Source organism: Castanea sativa, chromosome 6 (assembly GCF_040712315.1).
Source record: "Castanea sativa cultivar Marrone di Chiusa Pesio chromosome 6, ASM4071231v1".
NCBI classification, from domain to species: domain Eukaryota; kingdom Viridiplantae; phylum Streptophyta; class Magnoliopsida; order Fagales; family Fagaceae; genus Castanea; species Castanea sativa.
Window position 1 is genome coordinate 51,750,543 of NC_134018.1, and position 9,662 is coordinate 51,760,204.

The 9,662-nt window shown below is 31.9% G+C and overlaps 1 protein-coding gene across 1 annotated transcript; it reads left to right on the top strand.

Moving 5' to 3' along the window:
* Positions 1–670: 670 nt before the first annotated feature.
* LOC142638220 (adenylate kinase isoenzyme 6 homolog) lies at positions 671–3,930 on the top strand. Its single transcript, XM_075812237.1, has 4 exons — positions 671–928; positions 1,885–2,178; positions 3,208–3,353; positions 3,453–3,930. The coding sequence occupies exons 2-4, from the start codon at positions 1,975–1,977 to the stop codon at positions 3,637–3,639; spliced, it is 537 nt and encodes a 178-aa protein (XP_075668352.1). The 5' UTR covers positions 671–928; positions 1,885–1,974; the 3' UTR covers positions 3,640–3,930.
* The last annotated feature ends 5,732 nt before the right edge of the window (positions 3,931–9,662 follow it).

Consider the following 9,662-nt stretch of genomic DNA (forward strand, 5'->3'; position numbering starts at 1 on the left):
GTTTGAATATACAAACTTACATACTCCAATTTTAAGTCTATCGAAGAATATTTTAATACAAGTATAGATATTAAAATATAGTAATATTATATATAAGCTAGATCAAGTCTCATATAAATGTTAATGTTAATGAGTTTGTTCAGGAAGTTATTATTTTGTTTGAGCCTCACTTCTTTAGGCTTGAATTTGACTTTTTTGCTAAACAAATATACAAATTTGACATTTTGGCTAAACAAATATACATAAACAAGCTGTTTCTTAAACCAAACTCGAGTTTTTTTTTTGTTTTTTTGATAAGTAGCTAAGTTCGAGTTGATCATAAATAACTTTGCTCTTTTACAACCCTAAGCACACAAGAAATTTTGTTTGAGCTATTCACAAAAGTTTCGGATAAATGTGTAATGTAGTTATTAGCATATATGCAAATGTTATATAAAATAAAATATTTTTTATGGAAACATAAAATTAATATCAACAAATGTAAATATGGTTATTCTCCTACATAGACAATATAGACGGATAAACATTTTTAGTTATTGCCAAGTAACGATGTTGTTACCAAAGCTGACAATAGTAGGAATAAATGATATAGAATTGTAAGTCCCGATTAACTCAAGTGATAAATATTTTTATAATTAAATAAAAGATTTAAAGTTGAACCTACCAACAAATCGTAGAGCATAAGTTCAAACTTTATAAAGTACAAAGTCCCATGATTCTGTGTTTCTCTCTTGGTTCATTTTTTGTTCTTCTTGTCCAGTTTCTATTACTTTCATAACTGGCTCTGCAGCCACCCAGGACCCAACCTTTCCTAGTGTCCCAAATTCCTCAAAAGATCGAATCGGTGCTCCAAATCAAACAAAATTAGAGCACCCCAAACAAACCCCCAAATTCCCCTCCAACACACTTCAGTCTTCGCAGCTCGCAGGTACGTACGTTTTCGCTCTGTCATTTTGTTTTAGCGTTTTTTTTTTTTTTTTTCTTCTCTCTCTCTCTCTCTCTACTTTTCTTCGGTCTGTGATCCGCCACTCCCGACAAAATATCTTCCATTAATTTGTGATGGCTGCTTTGCTCTGTATTGCTAATTTGCTAGTACTATAGACGGTTTTTGCTTAGTTGATGTAATTTGTATTGGTGGTTTGTATTGTATTTTGTATAATTAGAATCTGTATTGGTACAAGATGGTTGGTGTTTGGATTTTTCTTTTTCTTTTTTAAGGGGAGGGATTTTTTTTTTTTTTTTTTTTTTTTTGGGGAAGGTCTTTGTATTCTCAAAGCTTAGTTATGATGTACATCTAGGATAGGTCCTGTACACTGGGTGCAATTTTTTTCTGAATAACATTTGTTACTTACCAAAAAAAAAAAATTATAGGTGTCTTGGGGCATGATTTGAAAACTTAATTAGCTTTAGAAAAAAAAAAATTTATTTATTTGTTTAAATTTATGTTTGGTTGCTGAGAGTGTGGAGGAAATGGATGGAAAATGGAAAGTTGAAGTTTTGTGTTTTATAATGTTGTGGGTCTTTTGGGAAGAGGGAGAAAATCTGAATAGAATTATACTAATTTTGCAAAAATGTAGATGTGTTAGGTTGAGCTGAAAGGGAATTGACTTGATTTACTTTTGGATTGATGTTTGGTTGCCAAGAAACTGGAGGGAAGAGGTAATAAGGGGATATGCATGTTTTGGGCTTCACCATGTTGTGGTTTTGTGGGTTGGCTTTGTTTAAGAAGAGCTGAAATTCAGAACAATATGAAGTTTTGGTGAATTAGTCACCTACTTATCAAAAAAAACTATTTTAATTTACTCTTTTAATATATATAAAAATGAACTGATATTATGTATGCATTTATGTAGTTGATCTAATACTATTCTGTGCATGGCACAGGTTATCAGCTAGTGAGACAGAAGTAGAATAAGATCCGGCAGAACAGCCTGAAAGAGACTAAGATAATCAAAGTAGTAGAGGGCCAATTCCATGGCACAAAACGGTAGTGTAAGAAAGAGCAGGCCGAACATTCTGGTGACAGGGACACCGGGGACAGGCAAGACAACGACATCATCTGCATTAGCGGAGGCTACCCAGCTCCGCCACATCATTGTCGGAGATTTGGTCAAGGAGAAAAACCTTCATGACGGCTGGGACGACCAACTTGAATGTTACCTCATCAATGAAGACCTTGTACTCCCATAAAACCTTATTTCTTATTATACTTTTCTCTATTTATGCTGTGAACGCATACGTGGCAGTTGGTTTTTCATATTGGAGAAAAAAAAAATTGATACCAAAGACATAATTTAGACCAAAAATTAGTTCAATGTGGAGGATTTGGACTTTATTTTACATGAACTATAGATAAAACTGAATTAATATATTGGAATTGAGGGTAGTTAAAACTCATTGTTTTATTATGTCTGCTGTATGCAGAATGTCTTGGGAAGTCAAGAAAATGAAGTTAGAATAAGTTAAAGTCATTATAGCTTCCCTTGATACACTTCTTGGGTACATGGGGAGCTCTTGTATCTTTAGTTTTTTTTTTTTTTTTTTCCCCTATTATAATAATTATTACCTATAAAAAAAATGGAACTAGAAGAAAAATTCAATCAAAAGTTTTAGATGAAAGGATTGTTTAAGATGTTTTGGGACTAAAACCAACTTCTTACTTGTGGAATTTGTAGAATTACACTAAGATTTAAGTTCTTTTGATGGAGGCATTTCTTTATGTACTTGATGAGACTATGATGTCTCCATATTAGCCCCAATACATTATCCAAATAAAAATTAATAATAAAAAAGGAATATATTGTATATGACTTGTATTAGCAGAGAGAGCATGGGTTCATCTGAATGAATGAAGCAAACATTTGCTTTGTTATCCTACTGTAGGGCTTTTGAATTTTGGGTTTAATTTTACCTTCTAAGTGCTTTATGATAGTGTACTTTTTAGTGAGGTTTTGACACAATTTGTTGCTGATTAGTTATGTAGAATCAATATTAGTATAAGCCTCCATGGTATTCTGACTAAACAGGGATATGTAATTTAAAATCAACAATGTAAGATAGCTGATGGTCTTGGAATCAAATGGCTCCCCCCTCCTCTCGCTTTCTCTCTCTCTTAAACTAAGGGTTGAAGGGGGGAGGGGGTTCAATCCTGTATTATATGTGCATTGTATGGGTGATGGAATCAGTTATAGCATGCTGATTTTGCAGGTTTGTGATGAACTTGAGGATTTGATGGAAGAAGGGGGGAACATTGTAGACTACCATGGCTGTGATTTCTTTCCTGAGCGATGGTTTGATCAAGTAGTCGTGCTTCAGACTGACAACACGGTGTTGTATGATCGCTTGAGTAGGAGGTAGTGCCAGCTTTACTTTCTTCCTTGTCACTTGATCTTTAACTTGTTTTTTGATCCCTCCCTCTAAGCTTATTGCCTCAAATTAAATTTCTGTGCCAGAGGTTACACAGGTTCAAAGCTCTCAAACAATATTGAATGTGAAATCTTTCAAGTTCTGCTCCAGGAGGCGAAAGAAAGCTATCCAGAGGACATCGTGGTGGCATTAAAGAGCGATACCATTGAAGACATTACCAGAAATGTTGCAAGTTTAACGGATTGGGTGGGAAGTTGGCATCCTGCTACCTAGTCGCATCACATCAGATCGTCTCTCCTCTCTGTCCTAAGTTCTTTTGCTATGTAATTCTAGTTATCCGGGACACTAGTCCCTGCTTGAGTAGGTTTTGGTAGCATAGTTTGCTTGAAGCAGATTTTGGCAATGATGTTGATAAGCCTATAAAGTTTTCTGCAGATTAAGCTCATATCTGCTGTATAAGATACTATTTTATATAGCAAATGTTTTGGAGTATTTAACATATTGTGACCTAATTTAGATTTTTCATTTCAATTAATGAGTTGCAATGTTTACTCTTACAATGAAGATCATGACTCAAAAGGATGGTTCAATCTCTAGTTGGTGAAAAGAAATTTTTTATGTGGGATCTGTTAGTTCTATTTACACGAAAAGTCATGTAGATAGAATGTGCATAGGAATGCTCTGTGTGTTCTTGCTGTTGGATTGATCTCCCAAGTTCACCTCAGATTGAAACTCAAAGCTATTTTATATACACGAATCTTCTTCTTCTTCTTATCTTTTGGCTGAGTTTTTTAACCCTTCAACTAAAAGTCATTTATGAACAACTTATTGCAAACTTTGTATTGCCATTTGAGTTTTCTACATTGAGTATTATTATTTTTATTTTTATCGTGTGGAAAGTATACTTGGAGCGGATAAAACTTCTTCTAAGGGGGACTTAATTATATTTTAATACACTTGATCAAAAAGCAAGCCAAATACGAGTGAAAGTGGGTAGATGGAAAATGGCCGGATGATGTTGTATATGTTTGCTACCTTGTAATTTTTGATAGCTTATTTGCTAAAAATGAGACAAAAAATATAATTTTTGATAGCTTTTTGTACTAAATGTGTGACAAGAATAAATAAATAAAATTTATTTTCACACAAAAAAAATAGATTTGTAATTTAAAAAAAAAAAACTAAGACAAAAGGAAAAATAAAATAAAAAGCAAAAAGCTTTTTGCCTATTCTCTCTATAAAATTTGTAAACGAATATTATTATTATTAGTATTATTGTTATTATTATTATTATTATTATTATTATATAAATTGACATTGTTTTGAAGAATCTAGTTTGTTTTGAAAAAACACGATTTTAAGTGTTGCAATATTTTTATAAATATATTAGATCTCCAAAATAACTTCAAAATAATATCAATTTAAATCATTTATATTAAATATTATTTTACAAATTTTATATATTTTTAGGGTTGTGTACTTTTACTACATTTTGTAATAAACTATTTAAAAAAAAAATTAATACCACTTTTGTGGAAAATATAAAAAACTGTTAAAAATCAATTATTTTTTATGAGAAAATTTAACAAATGCCTTAAGAGCATTTTTTTAATGAACCATTGTTGAGGTCCAAAATATTACAAGTATTGAAATCCAAAACTAATTAGCCTTTAAGGATAGAAGGTCCTAATCCATAAGCTAAGACCCATTTAAAATAGGTAAAAGGAAGGTCAAACTCATGAATAGGTAAGCCTTGGGCCTTAAAAAAAGGAAGAAAAAAGCAAAGGAAGCTCAGCCCAACTTTTGTAAGGAGAGTTTTCTGGGAGCCCGGAAAATGACTGAACTAGGATACCTTGGGATTGCTAGAACCATAGGATCCTCGAGACATGTAATAGGAGACCAGCTGGGATTGAGATAGCTCAAGGGATCATGCCCATGAACACGAAGAACAAGAATGGATATGTCCCATCTGCTGCCGCCCAATAATGCAAAAAAAGGCAAGTGACCTAGGAACCAGTATTTTATGAAAAGAAGTATGGTACCTCGGGGAGCGTAAGGAGATGTACCATAAAGGAAGGTGGCCGGGAATCTTTCAGCTTGATGAGAAATGAATCTGTCCATTTAGAGAAGTAACCCAAAAAGTGGGCCTGAAAAGTAGTGCCTAGAAGCTTTAGGAAAAGAAGCATTGAAGGTCAGCCCCCTAGGATTCTCCAAAAGAGGAAGGTCAACTAGAGACTTTTTGGAGGGAAACCTCAAAAGAAGAATATAGTGAAAAAAATAAGAAAATGACCAACCACCAATGTTACTAACACAACATTGGTTTTGGTACACAAAGCAGCAAATGGAGGGAATTTGTAATACACCAGAAACCCTAGGAAGATGCTATAAAAGGAGGTGAAGTCATCAGCAAAAACCATCCAGCAATAGTGAATTAGAATAAAAATATCATTTAGAAAACCCCTTTAGAATTCAAAAAAAGGAAAAAGAGGGAAAACACCGTCCGGGATCCTAAGACAGACACTAGAGAATACACTTGGATTCAAAAGGATTCAAACTTCACAAGTCTTAGAAGCCTAAAAAAATTATTTAAGTCTGTGATTTTTGAACTTATTTGGACCTTATGATATATCCTAGTGCAATAAGAGCATAATGTATTGAAAAACTTAAGAAAATAAAGAAGCATCTCTTATTATCCTAAGGATCCCTAACATTTTTTATTCACTTTTCCTTTACTTATATCATTATTTATTGTTTCCTATTGTGCAATACGTATATATTTTGTATGTATTAGTGTGTATGTATTGTAGGATCTATGTTTTGTGCACAACTTGGTTAGTAATCAGCCCAATTTAGCTGCGGTGAACCAAGTCCAGTCCACTAAACAACAAGTATAGGGCTCAGGATCCTTGTTTTTACTTAGGCCTGGGTATTGTCCAACAAAAGAACCCACACAACCATTTTAGGAAATATTTTATGGAAAAAAAAAAACTAATGTTGTGACAATTTTTTTATATTCCATAAAAGTATTATCAAAATTTTCCTTAAATAATTTATTGATTTCCTTAAAGCACCTATTAACATGGAATTTTATTTTTCAAATTTTCATAAAAAAATTTTAAAAATATTTTCTAATAGAATTATTGCTTTTCCCATAAGTAGATCATCGATTTTTTTTTTTAATCCAAACTATTAGCAGCTTTTCTCCATGGGAGTGAGGGGTAAATATGTAAAAAAAAAGTAGTATATTAATAAAGATAAAAATCATTTTTTCCAACAAAAAAAAAGAAGTAATTGGGTTAAACAAATAAAAGATGTTGGAGCATTTTAATATTTTATAATTAAAATTGATTTATAATACAACATAAATGTAAAAATATGAGAGTTAATATGAAAAATGAGAAATTAGTGAAAATATTTAATCACACATTGAAAATAAGAGAAGCTATTCTTTTTTTAATTGTAATGATTAATAAGTTAATATAAATTAACTCAAATATTGAGCTAAATACGCTAATAACCATCTTGCTATAAAAGTAAAGTTATTTATTTATTTTTTCTTTATTTTAAAAAAGAAAACGTAATAGAAAGTGGAGTGGCGTTTCACGAGCCATGCAGCTTTAACGCTACTCCTTGGGAGTTGGGACATCGGCGGTGGCCCACTTTCCCTTTATATCTTATCTTATACTCCTAACCGTAAACACGGGGTGTAAATTTACCCAGCACTCTCTTTGATTCTGACTCAGATGTTTCTATTCAATATAGTTGACTATATTCATGTGCACGACACAATTTATCAGCTAGTGAGACAGAAGTAGAATAAGATCCAGTAGAACAGCCTGAAAGAGACTAAGATATATAACCAAAGTAGTAGAGGGCCAGTTCCATGGCACAAAACGCTAGTGTGAGAGAAAGAGTAGGCCGAACATTAGGGTGACAGGGACACCCGGGACAGGCAAGACAACGACATCATCTGCATTAACGAAGGCTACTAAGCTCCACCACATCATCGTTGGAGATTTGGTCAAGGAGAAAAACCTCAATGACGACTGAGACGGCCAGCTTGACTGTTACCTCATCAATGAAGACCTCGTACTCCCATAAAACCTTATTTCTTATTATACTTTTCTCCATATATGTTGTGAATGCATACATGGCAGTTGGGTTTTCATATTGAAGAAAAAAAATTGATTCCGAAAGCATAATTTAGACCAAAAATTAGTTCAATGTTACAACACTTTAATATGTAACTCAAAATTTTCCATGTCAAATTTTTTTTTCTTTTTAACGTTTTACCACAATTATTTTTGTTTAGTCTAAATTTAATAAAAAGTGGAGCTTTATCTTTCTAACAAGTCTAACTTAAACTCAAACTCAAATATTAATAATTTAACAAAGACTGAAACTCTCTCTCTAACAAATCCAACTTAAACTCGAACTCAAAGTATATAAATTTTTTATTTTGGTGTATTGCCATTCTTCATAGATAATTGATCAATTACCATTTCCTAGGATAAACTCAATAAAATTTCTGTCTCCCCTCTCTATGTTGTGTTCCTTTTTTATGTTCCGCCATGATTTATTATAATTTCTCCAAAAAAAAAAAGATTTACTTTAACTTTTTTTTAATATAAAGTTTAGAAGGAAAAAAAATCACTCATCTCGCATAATACAGTAGATGGAGCATAGATTCAGAACATTAGACAAGATTTTTGTTCGATAAAACCACATGGCTTAAAATATGGCTTAAGATTTTTGCGAGGTTAATCATGAACACTATAAAAGTAGTGCAAACCCCAATATTTTTTTTTTAAAAGCCAAGTAGAGGTATGAGTTCTTCTTCTGTTATTTTCTTTTCCTCTACTTTGTTAAAAAAAAAAAATTTATTTTATGGTTTTTTATGTATTTTTTTTAAAAAAAGTAATTTTCGTACATGAACTATCAAACTCTCTCTTTAGCCCTTTTTTACAATATAAAAAAGCTTGCAATAATTGAATTTTAGGAGTTCATAAGGGAATAGAATGATCATAAGAGAATAAAATGAATGTATTTAAGTAAGGGAAATGAATAGAAAAGAATGGAATGGAATTAAGTAACCTTGATAGGATGTTTTAAAATTAAGGAATGACAATGAATGGAATTAAGTAACCTTGATTGGATGTTTTGAAATTAAGGAATGACAATGAATAGAATGTAAGTAATCTTGTTTGGGAGTAATATAGAGAGAATAGAATGAAATCATTTTATAATAATATTACTATTAGACCCATATTTTAAAATAAAGTCTTGAATATATAGGGGTATTTTGGGAGTTTTAATAAAAAAAATCATTAAATCTAATTCCATTCCTCCCAATTTCGGGAGGAATGAAAATTTGATATTTTAAGAGAATAGAGAGGAATAAGTGTTCTCTTTTACCCATTTCATTCCCTCTATTAAAACTCTAAGGGTGTGTTTGTTTGGAGGTGAAACAAGGAGGATGGAAAACTTTGGAGAGAAAATAGGAGAGAAAAGTTTTTTGGAGTGTGTTTGGTTGGATGGAGAGGAAGGAAAATAAATGGTGGGACCTAGGTATTTTCTCCCCTGGCCCACTAAAATGTTTTCTCTCCAAAATGGAGAGAAAACTGAGTGAGGATAAATATTTTCTTGATTGACAAAAATGCCCATTAAATATACACACACTTCTTCAAGTTGCCTTTATTTTTTTTTCTTCTCAATTGCTTTGGCTTATGTGTTTTTTTTTTTTTCTATTTTTTTTCTGGGCAGCTACATTGCTTTTTTTTTTTTAGGCCTGGGCGTGCGTGCCTTCTTTCTTCTTCTTCTTCTTTTTTTTTTCTTCTACGCCGCAGTTGCCTTTTCTTTCTTTCTTTTTTTCCTATTCTTTTTTTCTTCTTTTGATTTTCTAGGCCTGGGTGTGATTTTTTTTTTAACTAGTTGTGATTTTTTTTTACATGATTTTTATTTTTTTAATAAATTTGGGTGATTTTTGTGTGTGGTTATTTGTCACTTTTTTATTTTAATTGGGTATCATTCTTTAATAAGGGTATATGAGTAAATTTATTCAAATTCATTTTTTTCATCTCTCAACTTTTTTACTCCCAACCAAACAAATAGGAGAGAAAATAAAATCTTTTCTATCCTCCCACTCTTCCACTCTCCCACCATTTTCTATCCTCCCACTTTCCACTCTTCCAACCAAACGGACCCTAAATTCTCAAACAAGGGAAGAGAAGAATATTTTAAAATTATTTTTTTCATTCATTTCCATTACCTCACGATATGAAAGTATATTAAGAGGA

Excerpts from the sequence above, each read along its gene's own strand:
- LOC142638220 (XM_075812237.1), top strand. The coding sequence starts at position 1,975 with ATGGCACAAAACGGTAGTGTAAGAAAGAGCAGGCCGAACATTCTGGTG. Across the intron at positions 2,179-3,207 it reads ACCTCATCAATGAAGACCTT|GTTTGTGATGAACTTGAGGA; the intron begins GTACTCCCATAA and ends CTGATTTTGCAG. Across the intron at positions 3,354-3,452 it reads TATGATCGCTTGAGTAGGAG|AGGTTACACAGGTTCAAAGC; the intron begins GTAGTGCCAGCT and ends TTTCTGTGCCAG.